Source organism: Colossoma macropomum, unplaced genomic scaffold, assembly GCF_904425465.1.
Source record: "Colossoma macropomum unplaced genomic scaffold, Colossoma_macropomum, whole genome shotgun sequence".
Lineage (NCBI taxonomy): Eukaryota > Metazoa > Chordata > Actinopteri > Characiformes > Serrasalmidae > Colossoma > Colossoma macropomum.
In genome coordinates, this window is record NW_023494798.1 from 12,765,933 (window position 1) to 12,791,022 (window position 25,090).

Consider the following 25,090-nt stretch of genomic DNA (forward strand, 5'->3'; position numbering starts at 1 on the left):
TTGTTGCAAACTGTTTAATGTGTATTATCATTATTATCTTTACTGTGCATCCGGTAAGTTCATCGGCCTCTCTAGCTTCATGACCTCGTAGTTAAGTTAGTATATCGAGACTGATGTTTCTGTATTAAAGCTGTGCCAAGCACTGGTTTTGCAATCTAACGTTAACTCTGCCAGAATCTCGCGACAACTTTCAAATCTCCTTCTGCCTGGACCCGCCTCACGCGGCCCAAAATTACAGCTCTGCCATTTTTACGAACGCAAGAGCAGCTTTTGTTAAAATCTGTTTCTATTAATTGCATAATTAGTCAAACTGTGTATACTTCTACAGTTCAGCTTTCGATTTCGTTAACTCATCTCATAAAGGCTTACAGCTTTTATTCCGTATGTAACAAAGAATGCAGTGCACTTCCTGTCTCTGTCGTGTTTTCATCTAAATAAAAATTGATGAAAAACAGACTCGGATTTAACGTGATTGGGAACTAAACAAGACGTGACGTTAGACCTGTATTGGACTGACTGCCTTCATGGAGACACACTGAGTTGTCTTCAACTGAGTGTCGTTAATTTCACATGCAAAATTCAGAGAAATGTTACATCTGTTACACCCCGAACGCAGCGACTTTTGCCGTGGTTCTAGGTACAGTCTTTCCAGCTCCTCCCCCGACTACAACCGGCTACTCTCGCCAACTATCAAACAAGGCGAGGCGCAGTTCAACTTGAACAAGGCCCGTGTTAAATGAAGATGCTAAATAGTGTCGACTACGGCTTTCCTGCTGGTGATGAGAGTGATGGAAGTAGTGGCGAATGGGACACGGGATATTCCAGTTATACCAAGAGTCCAGATTCTGAGGTTGTGTTACATTTAAAATGATGTATCTGTCAATTTTGTGCCAACCACTGACCTAAATAGCTAGCAGGTTAACCAAGCTAGATTAGGTAGCTAAGCTAGCTAGCTAGCTAACGAGCTTCACTCAGACGGTTAGCGTAACGGCCGAGCTAGCTAGTGGCGCTGTTTAAGTAACGCTAAATTAATCTTTTTTCTGTTGACAGTTTGGCCATATAAGCTGCTGCTGTGTAGTAAACCTTTAAGGCTTTTCCATGAGCATTTCCATGCTCCAGTGTGCTAAAATACTGGTATTTCTCACTGTTTTAGAAATACGGTGACTGTTACTCAAGAATTTTAGTCCAGCGTTAGTGGAGTGGTCAGTTAGCTAGTAGAAATATTGAACCAAATGAAATAGCAACAAATGAAAAACGAAGTTACTTAACCTGCATTTCAAACGCAAGACGTGTCTGTTGTTCAGTAGTAGCTAGTTATTTCGACACCTAACGTTTCCTCACCTTTACATTCACGTGTTCTTGTATTGCCTGAGCAATTGAGTATAAAGTTCTCTACGTCATGCCTATAGCAAGCTCGCGTTAGCTAGGAAGCTAACGTTAACTGCCAGGTTAGCTAGCTTTCAGGCGGCTTGATCGCAAAACACTGCATACCACCTCCTGGACCCTGTAGCTGGCAAGCTTAATATGAACTTTGGTTGCAGGGGTCGGGGTCGACTTTGCCCGGTGGTGACAACGTTTGTGCCTTGAAACGAGCCATCGCTGCAGGGAATGTCGAACTGGTTCAGCAACTTCTGGACAGTGGTTGGTATTTTCAGTTTTGCAGACTACAATATAATATATCCAAAAGTATTCAGACACCCATTCTAATTAGTGAATTCAGTTACTTTAAAGGGAGAGTCACTATTTGCGACATCTGTTGTAAGCATGCATACTTGCATCCCACAGTGGTGTCACAGCAGTCTATAAAGTGAGATTGGCTGGTTAAAGGATTAAGAAAACCCCTTCTGATGTATCTTGAAGGTGGGAGGGTGGATGTATGGGGATGGGCTGTTTTTAAATGTCTAAAGCTAAAGATGGCCTCTATTTTACTTTTTCCTCTGGTGAAAGTTAAAAAAAAAAAAGACTTGTCTCCCATATTATTTTGTTCAGTGACTGAGGTGGGAGGAACTTTTGAAAAACTACAACTGCACTGGGGTGGATTTTTGGGAAGGAGGCTGTTTTGCTTTTGTTTGATTAGCTGGTGAATTCAGAAGGAAGTCAGATAGCCAGCCCTATAACTGTAATAACTGTGTACAAATTATTACGATAGAGTGAATGAATTACTCAAATAACATAAATGACTCAGATGAGGAGGATGGCAAGCTAATGGCTAAAGTTAGCGAAGTAGCTACCTGGCTATCTGGATAACTAAGGGCTAAGGGATATAATGCCCCTCATACAGATTACTGCGTAAGGCCACAAATAACATATCAAATCAATTTTTAGGCTGTGACCCTTTAAGATGCAACAACTGCTGACGCAGGCTTTCTGTTGCGCACACAGCTTGTATAATTCATTAAAAAAATGCTAATAGATTACAAAACTTTGGAGCTGGACATGAGCCTAAGGTCACGATGGCTGGGATGAGTTGGAGTGGCATTTGTGATTCCGAACTATTCGTGTAATATCAGTACATGACCTCACTTATGGTCTTGTGGCTGAATCCAATCAAATCACCACAATGATGTTCCAACATGTAGTGTAAAGCTTCCCAGAGGAGTTTTACTACAACCGAGCAAAAGCACACCTCACCGTACTTTCATTATCAGTGTTTTTAATTAATTAATTAATCAGGTTTGCTTCTGCTTGAATTAAATGAAAATCTACAAGCATATTCGCTCTGCAGATATGATAGAATTCTATGTTCTTCTGTCAGGAATGGACGTGGAGACGCGACTGGGCTTTGGATGGACTCCACTTATGTGCGCCGTCCATGTGGCCCACTATGACCTGGCGCAACTGCTGCTGGACCGTGGTGCAAGTGCAAACTTCAGCAGAGGTAAAGCTCTCCGCTTGTCTATGATGTGTACTTGCCAGCCTCAAGGGTAAGGCATAGGTCTGTGTCTGTGGTGAATATGTGCTAACCCAGTAAGATCATGAAAATGAAAGTGTGGGTTTTGACTAAAATAAAGTGTTAATTACACTGAGAAATAAAATTACAGTGAAAAAAGGAGTATTTAGAAGGAAGACAAGTATAAAAAAGACTTTAAAAGAAATGCCATGGAACCTATTTAAATACTGTGCTGTTTTCTGCAATTTTTCTTAAGGTTTTTTTTTAAAGAAAGATCAAAGCAGTATCTTCTAAAGTCCTCTAAATTCAAAGCTTTGTCAGCTCTGACAGAGTGGTCTGACCATTTATATATGTTGGAGTTAATCCTGCAGTTATATAGGTAGCTTATTGACTGTAGAACAGTATAAGAAAGACAACATGCTTTGCTGACATGAGCTTGCGAGAGAAAACATAACCAGGAAATTGGAGTGGAAACCGGAGACTAAAGGACTATCTTTTAGATTCAGCTTGGGTTGCACCACAAAAATCATCAAACATAATGTAACACGTGATTTATCACTGTGAAATGTGCATCGCTAAATGAACAGATTTTTGAATAACTTTTGAGACTTAAACATTAGACTGTCAAAGTACCAGGAAGGAGGTGAGAGCTGTCACTTTGGCACTGCGTCAGATGGCCTTGCTGTGACTCCAGCCCTTTCTCTGGAGTTGTTGGAGATAATAGGATTTTTGTAACAGCCACAAGGAAGGAACCCTGCGATATCAAATCAAAAGAACACGGCTAGACTTAATCCTTTAGGGGGCGAGAGCTTGCTTTTCATTAATACTTTCTATGTTGAAGTAGGCCTATGCATATTCTTTTAATTTTAGTCCATGTGTCAGCAAAAAGATGGCAACCAAGCAGAGCTTTCTTCAGTGTGTTTCATCTGACATTACTTAATGGCTGTGACGCAAAAGAGGAACTATTGAAAACATGCGATTAATCTGCTGGTGTGTTTTCAGTTTACACGTCACATTTCTGTTTCTCCTAAAAATTGAACGCATCTGGAGGCCCCTGTGAAATAGGATGTTGGTGGTAGAGTGAGTGAAGTAATTTAGACAATTCCACCATATCCAGTGTGCGGAGTCTGGGACGGGGGGTGGTGGTGTTGATGGGCTGACTGGAGCTGCAGGCTTTGGAAGGAAATAATTAAATGTGAAAGCAGCCGCCGCTTCCTAGCTTCCTAGCCTGTGTTCCGCTTAGAAAGAGAAGAATGCAGAAGTGATTGATAACGCCAGTACACAGAGCGTGATGCTGGCGTCATTGCGTTGGCCCAACACCGGCGGTTTATTTATTTTCCTGCTTCACCGCAGACGCAACCAGACTGCGTCTGCATCCTAGCCTTAACCAGCAGTGCTCCTGTAGTCTAAACCCGCCTCTAATCACAGCAAATAAATCTGCAACATGACTGTGTCTACACACAACATCAACACCATGTCTCAATTACCTTAAAGAGTCACGTGGACAGATCTTTGGGCAAGTGTATCTTACTGTAACGAGAAGCCTTTGGAATGTGGTAATGTTGGCACAGTGCTGTAAGAGACTTACATGCACAATAATGCAGGAGTGACTGTGTGATTCTGTGATTGCATCTTGCTGTCATACTACATGCTGTTGCTAAATATACAGTCAGCTCCATAATTCTTAGCACCCTAGATGGGTTAAAAAGATAATGAAAAATGTATTTGTCTCTCTCTCTTTGCAAACACCACAGCAGTGAATCTTTTCCTATCATGCTTGATGAGATTTGAGAAAACAGAGCAAGCAGTCTGACACCACATCTCCAATATAGAATCTCCCCACGTCGCCCAGCTCACAGATTTTCAATATGGGTTTTGGTAAGTGGACTGGGATGACCATGTCAGAAGATTCTGTGGTCACTAAACCATTTTCTTTCTAGACAGTCCAAGTTTTAGCTTTTGGACAGAAGCAAACAGATTTAAATTTCTTGTATCTTAAAAGGTTCCCATGGCCTTTGAAAGAAAAACATCCCTAAAACATCATATATTCTCTACCGTACATAGGAGTGGATAGGAATTGGATATAAAATTCTTTTCTGTACAACCATCCTTCTTACAGCAAGCCCACCTTTAGTGTTTATTGCCAAAAAGTTCTGTTGTCTCATCTGACAATAGAACCTGCTTCCAGTCAAGTTCAAGTACTGTCTAGCGAACTCTAAGGCCTCTGAGCATGGAGGGTAACCATTCCAATGGTGTTTCCACGTGGACACGGTTCGACACGGAACACTAAAAAAATGGCTCAGCATGGTTTGTTTGGCACGGTTAGATAACCGTACTCGGGGCCACAGAACCGTTCAGCAGGATGATGTAATGATGTAGCTGTTCACTGAATGGTTCTACGTTTATATTGGTAGTGTGCCACAGCATCCTGCTGCGCTATTTCAAACCCGAAAGCAATCAAATAATTTCAGTTTGCTCAATTAAATGAAAGCAGTGCATGATTTTGAATCCACCGTTCAATAAACATTGACGCTTCAATCTGAGACCAATTTCTAAATGTTAAACGGGGCTGCTAACCAGAAGAGTGTCGCTGGTTAGCATTAGCTTAGCTAGCAAGCTGCCAGCACTGCTCACCACGGAACAGGTTCGATTCTGACTAACAAAAGCTTTACTAGCACAAATTTAGATGATAATGACTCATCTGAGGAAGCCAAGTCGAGCAGCTGATGTTAGAGGAACAGAACGCCAAAAATAAAGCTCTTTTCTGGTGTCTGAAGCTGGAGCCTCCTAGCTAAGCTAATGTTTGCCAGCTCCTTTCTCCTAGCTAACTTAGCTTAGCTAAAGAGAAAAAACTTATAACAGCGAAAGCAAAGTTGACTGATTGGTTTTGGGGTGACAGAAAGCTGAAATTGGACCTGTTCTGTAGTGTTTTAAGCTGTAGCCTGCTAGGCTAAGCTAATGCGAGTGCACTATGCCTCCCACCGCAGAAAGGGCTCGGTTCTAGCAAACTGATGATTGAAAACACCAGTTTAAAAGATAAAGACTCATATCTGAGGGCACAAATATGAATGACTGGTGTTGAAGTGACAGAAATGATAATGTGGCTACAGGTAAAACCCACCGCAGTACAATCTGTTTCAGTAACAAAATGCTCAAATCCCACCCGTTTAGCGGATAAACAAGATGAAAGCACACCAAGAGACTGGAGTTGGAGTGACAGACGGAATCAAACGTGTTTTGGGGTGGGTGGTATTGGGCTGGCATTGTTAGCAGTTAGCCATTTGAATGTGTAGTTTTCTTGGGTATTTCCTGGTTCTGGTTTAGTGGTACAACAAATGGAAACAGAAATCGTAACCAGTCTTACAACTATAGACCAGTGCGGAACAGCCCAGTACGGCCCTGAGAACCATTTGGCTCGATAGTGGAAAACGGCCTAAGTGCTTATGGTTTTTATTAGACGCAAGAAATGACTTTCTTTTGGCATGCCTTTCATGTAGTTTGTTGAAATGCAGGTGGTACTTAATTGTAGTTTTGGAGACTTTGGTGCCCCTAAAATGCTAGCATCTTTTGCAGATCTCTTGGAGAAATTTTTCACTCACAATGTTCACTACAGCTCCGGTTGTTTCAACCTCTTAAATATTGCCCTCCTGGTGGATGTAGGCATTTTCAAGCATTCAACTGTATATTTGTATGCATTTATATGTAAACTTAGCTGTTTGCTTTTTTTTCTCTTTTCTTGTCTCTTGGACCCAGATAATTATACTGTGTTGATGGCTGCATGCACAGCAAACTCTGCTACTGAGGAGAAAATCGCCAAATGTGTAGCTCTACTGCTGAGTCGCAATGCTGACCCAAACATCTACAGCAGGTAACATACAAGTGCATGCTCTGACAGCATGTTTTGTCAAAAGACAGGGGTTTGAGACAGACAGGTGTGTCAGTTTATTAATTGAGGGCACTGATAAGTAAAAAGGTACTTTTCACTTATCACTGGGGTCATAATGTGAAGTGAAATCCACTTTACATTATGACTCCACATGTGACTTCAGACAAGCATGAAACCAAAACGTCCACTCTTGATTCACAAGAGCTTATAGTGAGTGCTCTTACAAATCTCCAAATAGTAACATTGGTTAGATAATATTGGAAGCAAGGTGGTGATAGTGTGCTTGTGTTGCACTCAGGGATAGTAAGTATCTTTCAGGCCACCCCCAGCTGCTTATCATCTGCTTCCAAAGCTGTGCACATGACCCAATGTCAACAAGCATGTTTCTCAATTGACTGGTAAGAAAGTGATTGTATCCTGTCCAGACAAAATATTTGAAGAACAGTAACAAGATCCAGAGGGAAGTGGGTAAGTGATGGGTGTTGTCAAACACTGACCCTCTCCCCAAACTTCAGAAGACTTTGCACTTGTCTGGCATTTTGCAACAGCTGCATTTCCATAATGAGTCTGGTAAACAAAATGTTGTGTGCTTGCAACAGTATTGACATGCTGCATGCCTGCATTATTTCCTGTAGAGTTTTTTTCCAAGTGGTAGAGATCTGTAGTCCTGAGGAACAGAGGCAAGCATGAAGCTTGGGTTGATTTTGTTCACCGGTGTACATATTCATGTTCTCGCAGTAAGTGTTCAATAAAGCTAAATAATATCAGAATCATATAGATATTCGCGGTTATTTGGGCTCAAAAATGATCAACATTGTACAGATGTTTTCTGTAGTAAAATGTCTGGATTTTCATTATTTTATTAAGTTTGTAGCCCTATGGAAGAGTGTTACATTTCTCTGTTCAATTTTTACGTTTTAAAATTTTTCATGTATTGGCATCGATAAAGGCATCGGCAGATGTATACATGAAAAATGTCAGCTATCTGCATTGGCCCAAAATTGTGTGTACTGCACGAAACATAGAGTTCATGAAGATGAAGAGATTTTCTAAGTGACTGTGGTGTGTTACAAATACAGTAGGATTTACCATTTTTGAATTATGGAGTTCTTTTTCAAATCTGACTTTGAATAATGATCATCAAGTCACATATCTTTAGAATCTTTGAGTTATTTATTTTTTTTTATTAACACATTTTTAATGGAGTGAAACACGTTTAAAGGAGCTGAGCGCAGTACATTCTTACAACTCCGCACTAGGATTAAATGAAAAAGTAAATTGTAAACATATTAACTCCTAGATCACCCCCGAATTGTCAATTGTCAATTTCTGGCCAGAGGATGCTGTTGACTGGATATAGTTTGCTTGGTGGACTATTCTCAGTCCAGCAGTGATATTGAGGTGTTTTAAAACTCCAGCAGCACTTAAAAGAACCTGATAAAACGAACAACAAGTGTAAATATAAGGTGGGTTTAACTTCTAAAGTGGCCATTGAATGTATTTTTACAGGTCATATACTACAGATTAGGCAAAATCAAGAAAGCAGATAGCAAAGCAAGCTACTTTCAGCCATTTAACTATTCAGCCTGGGTCTTGTTCCTTCTTTCCCATGGTACTCTCCATCTCTCAGTCTATCCAGTCCTTTACCTGCTCTTCTCACTCCACTCCTTCTGTGCATCTGTCTACAGGTCTCTACAGGTCTTTCCTCTTGTCTTCCTTCTCTGTCCAGTGCAGTGAGCCCTGTGTTACAATTTAATGTTACAAATGATCAGTCTGACCATCCATCCATCCATCCATCCATCCATCCATCATCTAAACCGCTTATCCTTCTGACCAGCAGAATGTATTTGTCTTTTTAGATATCCCTTCTGTTATTAAAGTATTTCCTTTAATAAATATTAGAGTAAACATTTACTATTGTAAAATAGATTGCTACTTTTTCAAGTGTCTGTCTCATGTTGATTTGTTAGAAATAGACGAACGTCAGATAGACGAATCCCAGAACAGCGAAAGTTACTATGAATATCCTGTAATCCTATAAACAAGCAACTTGACTATCAGAGGTGATTTATGATGGCTTTGCTTATGAAGGTGTTAGTAGGTCATTAGATGATTAGGGATAGGGCTGTCTTCTTTCCCTAAAACTGGGTTATTTGGGTCAGATGCCTTGATTCAAGCTCAGGTGACTTAGTCCCTTACTTAGTAGATTGTTGTAAATCACTTGGTTAAAAAAGCAGAAATACTTGCACTATACTTGTCCAGAGGTATGTGGACACCCCTCCAAATTATTGAATTCTGGTGTTTCAGCCACACCCTTTGCTAACAGGTGAATAAAATCAAGAACTTAACTTTGCAATCCCCATAGGCAAACATTGGCTGTAGAATATGTAATACCGATAAGAGCTCTTGACTTTAAACGTGGCACTGTCATAGGATGCCACCCTAGCCACATGAGTTTGTCAAATTTCTGTTCTGCTAGATCTGCCCCAGTCAGCTCTAGGTGCTATAATTGTGACATAGAAGTGTCTAGAACAACAACAGCTCAACTACAAAGCATTAGACAATGGAAACTCACAGGGTGGGGCCGCTGAGTGCTGAAGCGCATAGCGCCTGTCCTCTGTTGCTTCACTCACCATAGAGTTCCAGACTGCCTCTGGAAGCATCATCAGCAAAAGAACTACATGTAGGGAGCTCAGGAAATGAGTTTTCATGATCGAACAGCTGCACATAAGCCTAAGATCAAAATATGCAATGCCAAGCGTCATCTGGAGTGGTGTAAAGCATGCTGCCACTGGACTCTGGAGCAGTAGAAACATGCTCTTGGGAGTGAATCATGCTTTACTATTTGGCGGTCTGATGGACAAATCTGGGTTTGGCAGATGCCAGGAGAAGGCTACCTACCAGCATGCATAGTGCCAACAGTAAAGTTTGGTGGAGGAGAGATAAAGGTCTGGGATTGTTTTTAAGTGTTTGGGCCCCATAGGGTTAAGTAGCCTAACTTACTCCTGCTATTTCATTTTCTACAGACTATATTATTATCTTTATTGTTGAGACAATGATTTTCAGCTGTAGTAGTCTTTAGAGATAGCTCAGTGTTTTTATAACCAAACAGATTTGTCATTTGGGATATTGTGTGTTCATCTTAGAAAAAATTTATGTAACTTGCTTAGTTTTGGTTGCCTATTATTGCCTAAAAGTAATCCTTTTATACTTGTGTAATCTCAGCACTCTCCTGTTCTATTAAAGCAGGAAGCCCCACCCTGTTAAATGCTGAGGCTGAAGTCAGCAAATACCACACAAACCTAAGCGTGTACCTGAAAAGTCTTGCTGCATAAGCTTTCTTGAGGGTAAAGTCCACTAAATTCCTTTTGCCTTCACATTTGGTTAGACTAGATGTAACTAGCTATAGTTGTAAATTTCTTTCCTTTGAAGTGGTACACACACTAATTTTACAAGGCTATTCTGCATTATTTTGATCATTTTCAATCGAAGGTGCATACACTGATAGTGCATGCTGTCTGTTATTAATGATTATAGCACTTTGGAGTGAAATATTGCTTTATGGTGCTGAGGTTCATCACACTACGGAATTTTGCAGTACTACATTTAAACACATATGGGCTAATTAGCTCAGTGGTGTCAATGATATTTTCTGAAGGTATTAAATGTTGTTTTGTCTTAATGGAATGTATGTGTTTCTTTCACTTCCTGCTTCACTCTTGTTCTACAGTAGATTAAGAGTAATGTTTTAATTACAGTTATGCTGCTATTCTTATCATGTTGTTCCTCTGTAGAGGGAAGAGCAAATAATAAAAACAGCTCCAGGAAACACTTAGTTTAAAGTTCAGCTGATAACGTTGAGTTTTGCTTATACATAAATATCTTAATAATTCATATATTTTAGAGGTGTTTAACCTGTAATCCGGGATACAGTGTTGAATTCAAAGAGAAATTTAATGTCTAATTTTTATAATTTACATTTTCTCATCCCATGCACCCACATTGTCACTTATACAACCACTGTAGCCCCTTCACAATACCAGTTTTCATGCTTGGACCATTTAGATTCCACACTGACAAAAACAAGGAAAGGATAAGTGACTTTAAGGAAACACGGCCCTAGTATTAGTCTGTTGTTGTTGTTGTTGTTGTTGTTGTTAGCTTTGTGATCAAGAATATTGCACTACTGTGGCTGTCATTTCTGGAATTTATCCTCATAATTAAACTAGGACATCATTCTCTCTTCTCTTAAGTCATAGAGTGACCATTGAACAGACAAATAAGGGTAGGTACATGCAATGAATAAGGGCACTAATTCATTATAGTTCTTCTTCGTTGAACTTATTTGTTTTTCTTAGTTGAGCTTGAACACTTGTGTCCATTCAGTAGCCATATTCTCCAAATGTTTAACACGATACTAAACAGAGGTTTGTTGGCCTACACACAAAATAGTCCAACTTCCACAAAACACTAAATAAACACCACAAATTTAGAATGTGATTTAGAAGTATAAGAAATCAGAGTGGAATGTTTTATTTTCTACTGGGTAGTTTTACCTGAAATACATTTCATTGCAATGCACTACATAACCAAGCAAAAACATCCCCAACCAAACACAAAATGATTTCATGCAAAATATTCTGAAACAAAATGCCTGCTTCTTTTTTTGGTGGAAGGCGACATTATCTCAGATGACACCAAACTGTAGGCCTCAGTATTTGTCAGTAGAGGGCTATACTGTATCGAGGGTGCCAAGCAGGAGGCCTTGGCATATGTACCATTATGAACTGAATTTTTTGCTGAAATTTAGACAGTTTTAGGCCATGCCATCAAGCATGGCTTGTCCTTGACAGAAAGTGTACAAAAGAAACATAAGTTGACATACTGTAACATACATTTTTCAAAATCCCAATAGGTAAGTCTGTTTGAATCATCTCTATACAACAACCTACTTATCTTTCAAATGGGAGAATCTTTCTTTAGCCTGCAGTTTATCATCATTTGGGACACTGTTTTTTCACATTTCTCACCTTTTTTTTCAAGAGTATAGGAAAAAGCAAAAATGTTTCTGAATATTGTGAATAAAATCCTTATGTATTTTTTCTGCTTTGCTGAGAAAGTGACTGAAGTTTTGTTAAATGTGTTATAGCAATCAAGAAAGTCTTATTCTTCAGATACATCAGAGAAATTGTTAAGATTATTATTGGATATTATTGAAACACAAACTGAATTCAGTAATATGATATAACATCATCTTGTCCGTAAGCATTAGTAAACTCAGCCAAAGCTGTACGGTCTCAAAAAATCATCTTCATCAGTGCTGTTAAAGATGAATAGCCAACATCAAATAAAATACTCCCCTAACTGTAGAGCTTTGCTTCCAGATTTTTTTGGTTATCTACCCACACAAGCAATTGACCTTAGTGTAATTCTGATTATCAAGGTTAATAATTTCTAATTTATTTTTGTTGTGTTGCGCACTGTGAATGAATCATTATATTCATATTCTCTGTCTACATCCTCCAGTGAGGTATTAGTCACCATTACCTTCCCAAAAGGTGGATTATCGCCCGTACAGTGTTTGCCTTGTATTAGATTTGATTATATCGATTTAGCAAACTTCCTGATTGTTGTAGCGTCACCTTCAAAGGAGGACACCCTGGGAAAAGGTGCACTGGAGCCATCACACATTTGTCACCCGATTTGTCACTGAGGAGGAAGTGCGTACCTGGCTGCAAGATAGTGTCATGTTGACGAATAATGGTGCTGTCCCTCACCTCTATGTGACGTAGATCTTAGTTCTGAGGTTTGCAGACCTCTTGTCTGGGGAAATGTCAGTTAAAGTGATGAATTACTTGAAAGCGTTCCCATAGACCACTTCTACATCACACACAGACCTCACCTTGCTGTGTAATGTTTGATGAGAGGTTCTGCTTTTCATTGTAGTCCCATAAATATTAGTCAGATGCTGATTTCAGTGACCACACACTGGGAATCTCTAGGCTTCTCACAATTCAAATAGATTTTATTTCAGGCTACTAAGATGCATCTTAATAGCCTACATTAGATTTGTTCGCTGTCATTAACTAAGAATAAATGTGCTGTTCAGCTGAATTAGTTCAAACTGCAGTCCCACAGTAAAAAAAAAAAACGAAAAGAAAAGCATTTAATTATTATTATTTACAATTATTATTTACAAGGATAATTTTATGATTTATGTAAACCCAGAGCATTAAGAGAGATGGTATTAAGCTAAGTGTATTCAAAATCTTAATTTATATGGTATTTTCTATTGGGAGGTGTCTTTTCCAATCCTAACCCCTAAATTTCAACTTGTGAAAATAATTCTTAGTTTACTTCAGTAAGTACTTTCCTAAGGTGGTTGTATACAGCTGTGTTGTTATGTAGGGTTATGTTTACTACATTTCAGGACTTCTATTTTATGTACATGAGCATTGTGACTAATTTGTGACTATAAATGTATGTTAATAAGATCCTATAGGGTATTTTTCCTCATTCAAGCCAGACTGTGCCAAAGTAACCTGCTTTCTCTGGCTGTGCATGAATTTTTCATACAGCGGGATAAATGCAAAGGGTATATAAAATCTGATTGTTTTCTTGTAAATTTATTTCAGAATCTTTCAAGAGAAAATTGTAATGCATCAAAGAACCAATTATTTTTCCCACCCAAAATACTTTCCTAGTGATAAAAGAGAGAAGCCCAGAAATTGTTGTACTTTTTTTCCCCCGTTTTTTTTTTAAAAGGAATATCAATTCACTCTATATCATCCTCCCTGTTTGCTTTATATGGAACTTAAGCATTGACTGTCTCTAGTACAATTGAATATGATCTTTTTTTTTTAATAACTGAATAAAGGTTTTTAAGATTGTTGAACGGGTTAACGATCTCAAACGTTTCCACAGTATGTTCTCCACCTTGCGAGAGTTTTATTTAGTTTAACAGTCTTCTTCAAACATCAAAACTGTTTGCTGTAAGTGTTCATAGATTACTTTTGTGTTAAATCATGCTTGACTGTAATAGAAGACTTAATCCATGTACTTCTTGCTTTGGAATACTATGTATGTAATGTACAGGCAAACTCAATAGAGGGTTAAAGTGGGAGACTGCCATTCTGACTTGACTGCCTCTCACCCATGGATGCTTGATGTGCCCTAAACCTGCTTTTCGTCCTTGTCCAGGAGCCGCATGACGTGTCTGATGCTGGCAGCCAGGGACGACTACTGTCAGGTGATCAATCTCCTGGTATCCCACGGAGCAGAGTTGGACTTTCAGGATGACAATGGCCACACAGTAAGTCAAAAAGTAATGTATTTCCTCACATAAACAGGAGTGTTTTCTATTTAACATTTGAAATATTTTTAGATGTTACCATCACAACTTTACCAGGCCCGTTGGTAAAGTAAGACCTTTCTAGAACAGTGAAATGCATGCTAGGGCTTGAAGTTAATATAAGGACAACTTGGCACTGTTTTGGAATGTGGTATAGCTGTAGTTGGAAATAAGCCAAATGGAACATTGTTATTGTACCCAACAGCACAGTGCATTTAATGAATAATACAGAAAACCTGTACTTTTTACTTTTCTTGTATTATAGAACTAGTCTTTTTATTCTCCTTAGGCCCGTCATCATTACAATTGCCTGATCATAATGATTTTAGGTTGACCGAAATTATTTTCCATGTTTGTTTGCCACAGTTTGTCGCAATGTGAAATCATATGTGCACATGGCAAAAACTGAATGGCCCTTATTCAAAGCAGCAACGTAGTAATGACGTAGAAACTACTTTGCGTCTGATTCATGAAACTTTCATATGACGATTTGAGTGCAAATGATGAATCGGCTTCAGTGCCCAGAATCAAGCTTCTGCCCCATGAGTACCTAATTTAAATATCTTTTACATGAAGTACTCCCTAATTCATACAGGTCTTCCAGTAGGGAGCCAATAAAACAACAGCAGTCAGCGTGAGCCAGTGGCTATGCTTCTAGGTGGAGGTCGAGCAGTGAGTGCACTTCGACCCCTACTGACCAGACATTAGTGTAAAAATTATGACAGCTGAAAAGAATAAATTGTCAAATAAACAAACGTCAGAGTGTTTTTGTTAAGACTGTAGAATGATGTGATTGTAGTGTGATTTTGTAGTAAAATAATATATGTAAATGCTGTTATTCCAATGTATGAGATGCTTCTGCACAAGCTGTGTTTAGCTTTTTTGGGTGGTGTCAGTAGTATAAAACAAAAAGCACAGTGTGAAATATGGAGTAATTGCCTTTGTTTACACCATTGTGCATGTAAAATAAGTACATTCATGTTTGTATAGGATTGTTGAGTGCATAAATCATTAGTATTATTGTTATTTTCTGTTTTTATACTTATTTTTGGCATTATAGATGATATTTGTAATAGTTTTGGTTAGTTAAATCAACTAGTTTTCAGGTTGTTAAACTGTTACACTCAGATTTATACACACTAATACTAGTAGTGAATTTGATCATACAGATATGCCAAAAATGAAATTGATGAATAACAAAACTGTGAAATTTCAATATGGTCATGTTATGATCACATTTGATCATATGCAACTTTGATAAAATTGGGCCAGTGTGATGTGGGTGCATTTTATTGAGTTGGTTTTGGGCATATACATATAATATAGAAAAATATATAAATTATGAATGTATAAAAATATATATTAAAATGCATTGTGGGTTTTACAACAAAGTTTTAACTTAAAGTTCTAACTTGTGGCTGGTACTTTAGGGGGCAGCGGTGAGTAATGCTCATTTGAGCTTAAGCTGTGTCTGTTGTCCATATTGACGGCAAGCGAACAAGATATGGACAAAAGTACTGGGACACACCTCTTAAATACTGAATTCAGGTGTTTCCTTCAGTCCCATTGCCACAGATGCATAAAACAAAGTATTAGACATGCAGTCTGCCTTTATAAACAAAAAATTGTATGGACTAACTCCATATTAATGCCTGTGGATTTAGAATGGGATGTCATAATAGCTCCTGTAGGTGTTCCAGTACTTTTGTCCATATAGCGTAGCTAATCATCCAATTCGGCCACTTTAGGCTTGCCATTATAATAGTTACATACAACGAATGAAAAGGACAAATTGTTAATTGCAATTAATTACATGGCAATTAATCGTCAGCTAAAATTTTATGATTCTGACGGGCCTAATTTTCTACTCTGAATTAAACATTTTAAAGGCCTGTATCTCAGTCAGTCTACCATGCACGAGTGGCCAAGTACAGTATCTCTTATGTCGGACAGCAGCTTTGGTAAGTGTGATCTGCCTTTGGTACACTTCAGAATTTTCTCTAGTAATCCAGGTATCCTGTTATTTCAGGCGCTCATGTTAGCTGTGCAGTATGGACATAAAGGAGCAGTTCTAAAACTGCTTCAGCTTGGAGCTGACAAGTCCATCAAAACCAAGGCAGGGAAGACAGCGGCTGACCTGGCCCAAGAGCTCAAACACCCTCAGGTATTTGACCTTTGGCCTTACGCCTTACTTCACCTCATCTGTCAAATGGGACTTAAACTTAGCAAGTCTTGTTTATAATACGAGTATCTTCATCAGACATCCAACACAAGAAGTACAGATATTTTATTTAACTAATTTTTAGGGAAGTCACATACGTTATGTATGTGGAGCAGTCTTGAATTTGAATTATTTGAGTATCTCACTCTTAGATGTATATTTGATATATTTGGAGTTTTGTGTCTTGGCTGGAAGCAATTAGATTACTATACATAAACACTGCAGTTATGTTTGAACTTGAAAAACAGTTGACTGTTCATTAAACCAATGTCTCAACAGATCTTCAGGATTCTTAACTCCTCAGGAGACTCCACTGATAACGGTGGAGTGCCGTCCAAAGCAGAAACACTGTTTAAATTCCTCAACCAAAACCCTGAATCTCTGTCTGTCTCAAAAGAGAGGTACAGTGAAGCCTAGTTCTGTCAGATTGTGGCTAAAGCTGTGATGCCCTCTAGTGGTGGTGGGAAAAGATGACACTGGATGGACTGTAAAATTGAGAGACTGAAAGCATGCTGTATTTGTTTCTCTGGTTTCTTGCAGTTCTGCTAAGCTTTGTGATATTGAACTTCTGCTGCATGGGCTGAACCTGGAGTACCTCTCTGATATTATGATGGTGAACAGATTTCTCACTACTTTGGCATAGAGGGCCTCAGTTGAGCTTTTAGTGTTCATCAGACTGAAGTACATTTACTTAAATAACTAATAATTTCCCAGTGACTCATTGTTAACCCTTTTTGTTCTGAGGTGAGAAAAATAAGTCAGTACACGGTATGAATATTTTCGTTTCTTTCACATTTTTTTGTCAGGAAAATGACATCACCTGGAGCTACTTGTTAACGATGGAAAAGGAGGACTTAGAAAAGGTATTTTTACAGTGAAAGACACATCACTGTCCAAATGCAGATTATAAAATATGTTGCCAGCAAAAAAGCTGAGCTTTTTCTAAAACAAATGTTTAAAACAAGCTGATAAACTCCTTTGGTGTGTCTGATATGTGGGTGGCCCCTCAAATTAAAGTTTCATGCCACACCTTGATAACATTCCATGAACTACCGTAAGCCGCAATGGCTCAGTGGTTTTGGAAGTGTCTGGGGCAAGTCCAACGCAAAGATCCGCTGTTATGCGGGCTTAATGATTGATGGAGTGTTGCGGTTATGGTGGTGGCTGAGGTACTCACTGTAATCAGACGGTCTCTTAAAGATGTTGCAACATGCTTTTCCAACTTATCCTTCCTGCAGCCCTTGGGAACTCAAAAAAGGTAGCTACCATCTTGGTTTATCTGCATTTTCGAGTTTCTAGTGTTTGGATTAAGGTCTCCTCAGATCAGTATTTTTAATGACGTCTTCCTTTCAAAAGACATTTTTATGTGTTGCATGATGCGGCCCATCAGTTTATAGATTTTGTTTTCTGAGCATAGAGACCATATTTATTCACTAATAGATATGCTCAGAAAAAAAGCATATAGAAAGGAATTCTTATGATGCTGATACTTTTTCTTTTTGTAATCAGAAAACCCAAACTGTGTGGGATAAATTAACACATGGAACACACTAGGATAATTCCAGTACTATTACAATACTATGTCACAATATAAATTACATTATTTAAATGTATTTAAATAACATGAACTAAATAAAGTGCTGTATTGAACACATCACTCTTTTTGTGTTTTTGTATAGATTGGAGTAAGAGACCCTGAGGACCAAAAGAAGGTTCTTAATGCCATTCAGGAGATGCACCTTGATAGAGTAGATGTGGACACATTGAATCAGCTTGACAACATAGATAGTGGGTAAGACTAACTGCATTAATATTTTGTGCTTTTGTTTGTTGTATACTAAGTGTATTATGTGCATCTGCATTATTAACTTCATCCAATCTTAGACATTCGGTAGCTGTCTTCAGTCTTGAAGGAAAAGGCCTGAACTTTATAACATCAAGCCAGATTCTCATTGTTTGAAGTGGAATGACACAGGGTTTCCTTTCAAGGCTGTCTTAATGGTTTAAGCTCTAGTAATGATTTGTAAAGTGAGGAATGAGCGAGTGCGTTTTCTTCATGCTTCATGTTTTGACTGATGGTTGTGAGCAGTTGGACCAACTGCCATGTCTTTACTTAATGAAGCTAATCAATCTGGGATTTTCTTTATTCAAACCTGAGGGTGTACAGTAAGGGCAGAGGGACATGCACTAAATTCTGTTTTTAAATCCTCTCTTGATAGGTAGTCTATAAACACACAGTAAAGGGATATAGAGTTACGGAGAAATTCATGGCGAGGGTTGGTTTCCTGGCTAATGGGATGTATGTAAACACGTGCTCCACCCTTTCAAGTTCATAAGGTACCTGTATGAGGAAGTTATTTCCTTGCAATAATTCACAGTACTTAATACTTTTAAATTGTTATTTTTTGATAAGTTGCAAGGATCAGAATTAGGTACAAAAAACGTACACTGATATCAGACCATAAAACAACACTTAGATAGTTGGAATTTTGGAATATCGCCTTGCCCCCTGTACACGTGCCCTGACTGTAAGAGGATGGATCTGCCTGTGGTGCCTGTTAGGACGGTGGCTCTTACCCAGCACTTAGTCCTCCTGCGAGAGCCTATCACTCATTCGGTCAAAGAAAAACTAACAAAGCAACGTTCAGAGCCCATCTCTCGTCTTAGGGAAGATAGTAACTCCACAGTGTCTGACAGTGTTTACCACAGCCTCTGACAGAGTGTTAGGAGAAGAAAACGGCTGCTTTGGGAAATACCCTGTTAAGATAACGCTATCAACATCGCTGGGTTTCTGTCAGCCATTACAGGGGTTTGACATTGTAAGTGATAGAAGAAGTGCTTCAAGAATGCTGTCACCAAATGAATGATGCTGTTTATCATTGACAAAATATTTGCATATGATTATTGTTTAATCAGGTCCCAAGAGAGGAGTTTTGTGCAAAATACTTCATGTGAAATGTTTGCTCACATCGCTGTTATCAAAATCTTATGTCTCCCTCGTAACACTTGGTGAGATTGAACCTTCAGTCAGGTTTTGCTAAAAGCTAAGTTACTTTTGTCCTTCAGGAGTGAAGAGCTATACAACTTTCTGATCAGCCTGAGGCAGCAGTGCTGTTACCTAACTGAGACGGTGCAGGATGTCATCAGCAGGTTCCCTCACAGCCCGTCTGAGGTGCATTTACACTCGCTCAAGATCTACTTTTCCCTTTTATCAACTAACATGCATCAGCCTTTATAGCCCATGTTATTTCTATATAATTCTTATACTGTAGTTTAGCAAAAAAGGAAGTGATACAACCAGGAAATTGTAATACAGCAGAAGCAAATATTCATAGGGAGTCTGCCAGACACGTAGAACAAAGCCTGTACAAGAAAAACACTGGAACTTGGGCATTGGTAATAAATAGCAGTAGCAATACCGTTTAGGAGCTTTTAAGCAGTTACCTATCTGATGATATGGTTCTGATATTTTTATGCATTCCTAAGCCAAGCAGACATGATGTCCTGTTTTAAATTATTAACCACAGTTTTGTATGTGCGACAACTATAACCCATGTCACAAAAAGTTAGAGCTGAACGTTGTGGCAAAAAATGTAATATCACATAATATCAGAAGTTTTCACGATACATATGTCACAATATTTATTTTTCTGGCTGGGTAGTTTGGAAGAGACAGTAGTAGTAGTAGTAGTGCAATATAAAAAAAAAAAATCTATAAAAAACTATGAATCCAGTTATTTGCATTTATCATTGCATATACTTTGCTGTGCTAAATCCAGTTAAACAGGACTAACTATGCTGTTTTGTGATCAATCATGCAAGTGGAAAGTGCTTTTAAGTACTGACAGTATTCACAATATGCTCAGAAAAGTTTGTTGTGACCTATTGTGATGTAATTTATCACAATAAATATTGTCATAGTGCCCTGCCCTAGAAAAAGATATGCCTTTTGCCATGTAGTTATGATTTATGTCCTGTAGTTTCTTTCCCTGCTAAGCAGCACTTTGATGAGCTGTCTTTGAAATGATATCTCTGACTAATTTTTACATACAGTTTTTTTAATGTAGATTTTTAAATACCTTTAAACTGGCTTGCTTACTACTCACTCACTCACTCATGTTCATCAGGCTAAAACTTCTCCATAACGGGGCACCATTAGCCTTCAAATAGCTTTTAATGTTACATAAGAGCAGTATTTCGCATCAGTGCTCTTGATATTGTCAAAAACGCTAAATTATTTTAAATTTAACAAAGAAATGTTACTGCTGGGGCATTGTCTTCTCTTTTTCTTTCCATAGTTTTTTCAAATGTGGCATGCCTGTATTGATAACTTACTGGCTGCCCCTAAAAATATTAAGAGCATTAAAATTAAAAGTTGAGTGCTTAACCAATATGACTGTGTACTTTTTGGATTGACAGCTCGTTCTGACTTGGGATCCAAAGAAGGAGGCTCAGGCCATTTGCACAGAGTTAGTGGCTCAGGCTGGAGACCTCCAAAAAGAAGTGACCTGTCTCAGGGACCTCCTCAGCAAGGTCAGTAACTTCCATATTTCTTTGTGCATTAGCTCTGCATTGAGAATCCACTGAAGACAGAGGCTGACAGCAGAAGCCTTCACAGCTCATAACTCAGAAGCAGTGCACAGTCTTTTGTAGAGAAGGGGAGCATGAAGGGTGGGCGCTTGGTGGAGGGCAGTCAGGGTGCCCTCCGTGTCAGGCTGGAATCTGACAGCAAATGGAGGCCATGTGGATAGACTGGCAGTGTGCCGAGAGGAGATGTGAGCTGATGTGGTTTATCTTATCTGCTAGTGCTCCCCAGGAAGACCACAGAGCATTTCTACAGATCTCATCAGTCTCACCACAGTGGGATAGACAAAAAACCAGCCTGAGGTTGAGTTAGTTGTTGCAAAACTTGGTGCTGCTGTGTTGATCCATCAAGAAAGAAGAAGTGGTCAGCAATATGATCAGAAATTGAAAAACATTGTTCAGTAAAGCATAAGAACTGACATAAAATACCTTGTTGTTGCCTGCTAACGTACATAAATGTATAATAATGTGCTATGGATATGAATCAGATTTCCTGTCTAATTAGTAAATTCACTTAGTTTAAGCTGCATCCTTTGCTTGTACAGGTGTTCGCACAGCTTGTATAATCTCCAGACAAAAGCGTTGCCAATAGAATTGGATGCTCTGGAGCAGCCAGACAGGAGCCTAAGGTGACCATGCCCATTGCTAGACGTCGGCTAGATGGGTCTAAAGCAGTGGAATTGCATTCTTTGGAGTGATGGAGCACCATTGAATACCTTTGAATACCCTCCTAACTATTATTACTACTACTACTATTAATATTAGTAGTATAATAATTTTGTAGGTAGTTTGACCAGAGGAGGATGGGTCCCCCCTTGTGAGCCTTGGTTCCTCCCAAGGTTTCTTCCCCAGCTCTGAGGGAGTTTTTCCTTGCCACTGTTGCCACTGGCTTGCTCACCTGGATGATTTACATTTCATGTTAAAACTTTGTCCTTAATGGATTTCTGTGAAGCTGCTTTGTGACAACATCAGTTGTAAAAAGCGCTATACAAATAAATTTGACTTGACTTTGAGATGAGTGGGAGTGGCACATGTCTGTAACATGTTTCAGAAACAGTTGGGACAGGAGCATGTTTACCACTGTGTTACATCATATTTCCTTTCAACAATATAATCATTTGGGGACTGAAGACTGCACAACCTTGCAGGGCCATCGTTTGCACGTTATAATGCACCACACATTTTTTCAGTGGGAGACCAGTCTGGACTGCAGACAGGCTATTCTAGCTCCCACACTACTTGATTACACAGCTATACTGTTTTAACATGCAGAATTTGGCTCACTGTTGTCACATTGAAATAAGCTTGGACGCCCCCGAAAAAGATGTTTTCTAGAAGCATATATTGCTCCAAAATGTGTATATATCTTTCAGTGTTAATGGTGCATTCTCAGATCTGCGAATTACCCGTGCCATAGGCACCGCTACACCGACATACCATGTCAAACCCTGGCTTTTGAGTTTTACACTCCAGATTTCTTGAATCTTTTGATGCTCTTATGAACTGTACAGGGTGACATACAGTTAGGCCCAGAAATATTTGGACAGTGACACAATCTTCATGATTTGGGCTCTGCATGCCACCACATTGGATTTGAAATGAAACAACTGAGATGCAATTGAAGTGTAGACTTTCAGGTTTAATTCAAGGGGTCGAACAAAAATATTGTATGAAACGTTTAGGAATTGCAACCATTTTTCTACAAAGCCTCCTTATTTCAGGGGCTCAAAAGTAATTGGAAAAATTAACTTTACCATAAATAAAATGTTCATTTTTAGTACTTTGTTGAGAATCCTTTGCAGGCAATGACTGCCTGAAGTCTCGAACCCATGGACATCACCAAACGCTGGGTTTCCTCCTTCGTGATGCTTTGCCAGGCCTTTACTGCAGCTGTCTTCAGTTGTTGCTTGTTTGTGGGTCTTTCTGCCTTAAGTTTTGTCTTAAGCAAGGGAAATGCATGCTCGATCGGGTTGAGATCTGGTGATTGACTTGGCCATTGCAGAATATTCCACTTCTTTGCCTTAAAAAAACTCCTGGGTTGCTTTCGCAGTATGTTTTGGGTCGTTGTCCATCTGTACTGTGAAGCGATGTCCAATCAACCTTGCTGCATTTGGTTGAATCTGAGCAGAAAGTATATCCCTGTACACTTCAGAATTCAACCAGCTGCTTCTGTCTTCTGTCACATCATCAATAAACACTAGTGACCCAGTGCCATTGGAAGCCATGCATGCCCATGCCATCACACTGCCTCCACCATGTTATACAGAGGATGTGGTGTGCTTTGGATCGTGAGCCGTTCCAAGCCTTCACCATACTTTCTTCTTCCCATCATTCTGGTACAGTTTGATCTTAGTTTCATCTGTCCAAAGAATGCTGTTCGAGAACTGCGCTGGCTTCTTTAGATGTTTTCTGACAAAGTCTAATCTGGCCTTTTTATTTTTGAGGCTGATTAATGGTTTGTACCTTCTGGTGAACCCTCTGTATTTGCTCTCATGAAGTCTTCTCTTTATGGTAGACTTAGATACTGATACACCTATTTCCTGGAGAGTGTTCTTCACTTGGTTGGATGTTGTGAAGGGGTTTTTCTTCACCATAGAAAGGATTCTGCGATCATCCACCACTGTCTTCCGTGGACGTCCAGGCCTTTTTGAGTTCCCAAGCTCACCAGTGCGCTCTTTTTTTTCCCCCAGTATATACCAAACTGTTGATTTGGCCACTCCTAACATTTCTGCTATCTCTCTGATGGATTTCTTCTTTTGTTGTCAGCCTAATGATGGTCTGTTTCACTTCCATTGAGCACTCCTTTGACCGCATGTTGTGGGTTCACAGCAACAGCTTCCAAATGTAAATGCCACACCTGGAATCAACTCCAGACCTTTTACCTGCTTAATTGATCATGGATTAACGAGGGAATAGCCCATGCAGCCCATGAAATAGCTTTTGAGATAATTGTCCTATTACCTTTGGTCCCTTGAAAAAGAGGCAGCTACATATTAAAGAGCTGTAATTCCTAAACCCTTCCTCCAATTAGGATGTGAGTACCCTCAAATTAAAGCTGAGTCTGCACTTTAAGCCCATGTTGATACAGTATACAACTGTATCTTGAATATGTTTTGGTAAACAGCTAAAATACCAAAACTTGTTACTGTCCAAATATTTCTGGGCCTAAGTGTACCAAAAATGCTTTCAATCACAAATTGAGGAATGTTGTTCTTGAACTGTCAGACTCCTCACTGATACATTCTTTGGAAATGTAGCAAGCTTCGACTCATTCTTTGTTTATAAAAAACTCAACCTTTCCTGGATGCTCCTTTTATACCCAAGCATGATTGCATCACCTGTTTAAGATGCATTTTGGACATTTCACAACTTAAATAGTCTTAAATTGTTGCGTCCCAATGGTTTTTGGAACTTTTTTCCAAACAAGCATGTATTTGTTAATGAAATGGTAAAACATTAAATATCTATTTTATGTATTATTTTCATATAAATACAAGTCAAAGTGAATTTACAGATCACTGCTTTCTGTTTTCATTTGCATTTCACTTACTGTCCCAGCTTTCCTGAAATTGAGAGCAGGAGAACAGTATGTGTCCCAGTATCTCCACCCATTTTTGTGCTGTCCTAAATTTTGTGCGATCTTTTCTCAAAGCATATGATGGATTTTATGTTTTTATTGCATTTCGCTCATACGCCAGTTTCATACTTCTCAAACACAGTGTGCATCTGACCCTGTGTGTAACTGATTATTTAACCTTATGATGCTGCTCTTTAGATGGATCCCACACAATACTCCTTCCAGCCTTCTCTGCCCAAGTCCCACACAAGCAAGAGGAGACGAGTCCTGACGAAGTTAGCTATGGGTGTGCTTGGGGCAGGTCTACTGCTACTGCTGTCAAGAAACTTCAAGGGCTACCCCTGAGAATTATTTTATGTTTGTCATTTGAGTTTTCTGTTTTAAGTTGTTGCCATCAGTGTTTTTCTTACATCTTGTGTTATTATATATTGTCTGTAATGATGATCAGGGTTTGAGCCTGTTAAAGCTGTATTGTGATGGCTCTATTTGTGTTAAAAATACAGTTGTTCAAGTGGATCATTTAAGCTTTTTGTTCTTCTTAAACCTTATACTGCATGTCAATAAAACTTTCAAGTTCACAA

The 25,090-nt window shown here is 39.0% G+C and overlaps 1 protein-coding gene across 1 annotated transcript; it reads left to right on the forward strand.

The window, feature by feature from the left end:
- Positions 1–742: 742 nt before the first annotated feature.
- asz1 (ankyrin repeat, SAM and basic leucine zipper domain containing 1) lies at positions 743–24,854 on the forward strand. Its single transcript, XM_036584775.1, has 13 exons — positions 743–850; positions 1,542–1,641; positions 2,756–2,878; positions 6,644–6,758; positions 13,977–14,088; positions 16,157–16,291; positions 16,628–16,749; positions 16,889–16,961; positions 17,155–17,211; positions 18,028–18,140; positions 19,415–19,520; positions 20,768–20,881; positions 24,708–24,854. The coding sequence occupies exons 1-13, from the start codon at positions 743–745 to the stop codon at positions 24,852–24,854; spliced, it is 1,425 nt and encodes a 474-aa protein (XP_036440668.1).
- The last annotated feature ends 236 nt before the right edge of the window (positions 24,855–25,090 follow it).

Excerpts from the sequence above, each read along its gene's own strand:
- asz1 (XM_036584775.1), top strand. The coding sequence starts at position 743 with ATGCTAAATAGTGTCGACTACGGCTTTCCTGCTGGTGATGAGAGTGAT. Across the intron at positions 851-1,541 it reads CCAAGAGTCCAGATTCTGAG|GGGTCGGGGTCGACTTTGCC; the intron begins GTTGTGTTACAT and ends CTTTGGTTGCAG. Across the intron at positions 1,642-2,755 it reads TCAGCAACTTCTGGACAGTG|GAATGGACGTGGAGACGCGA; the intron begins GTTGGTATTTTC and ends TTCTTCTGTCAG.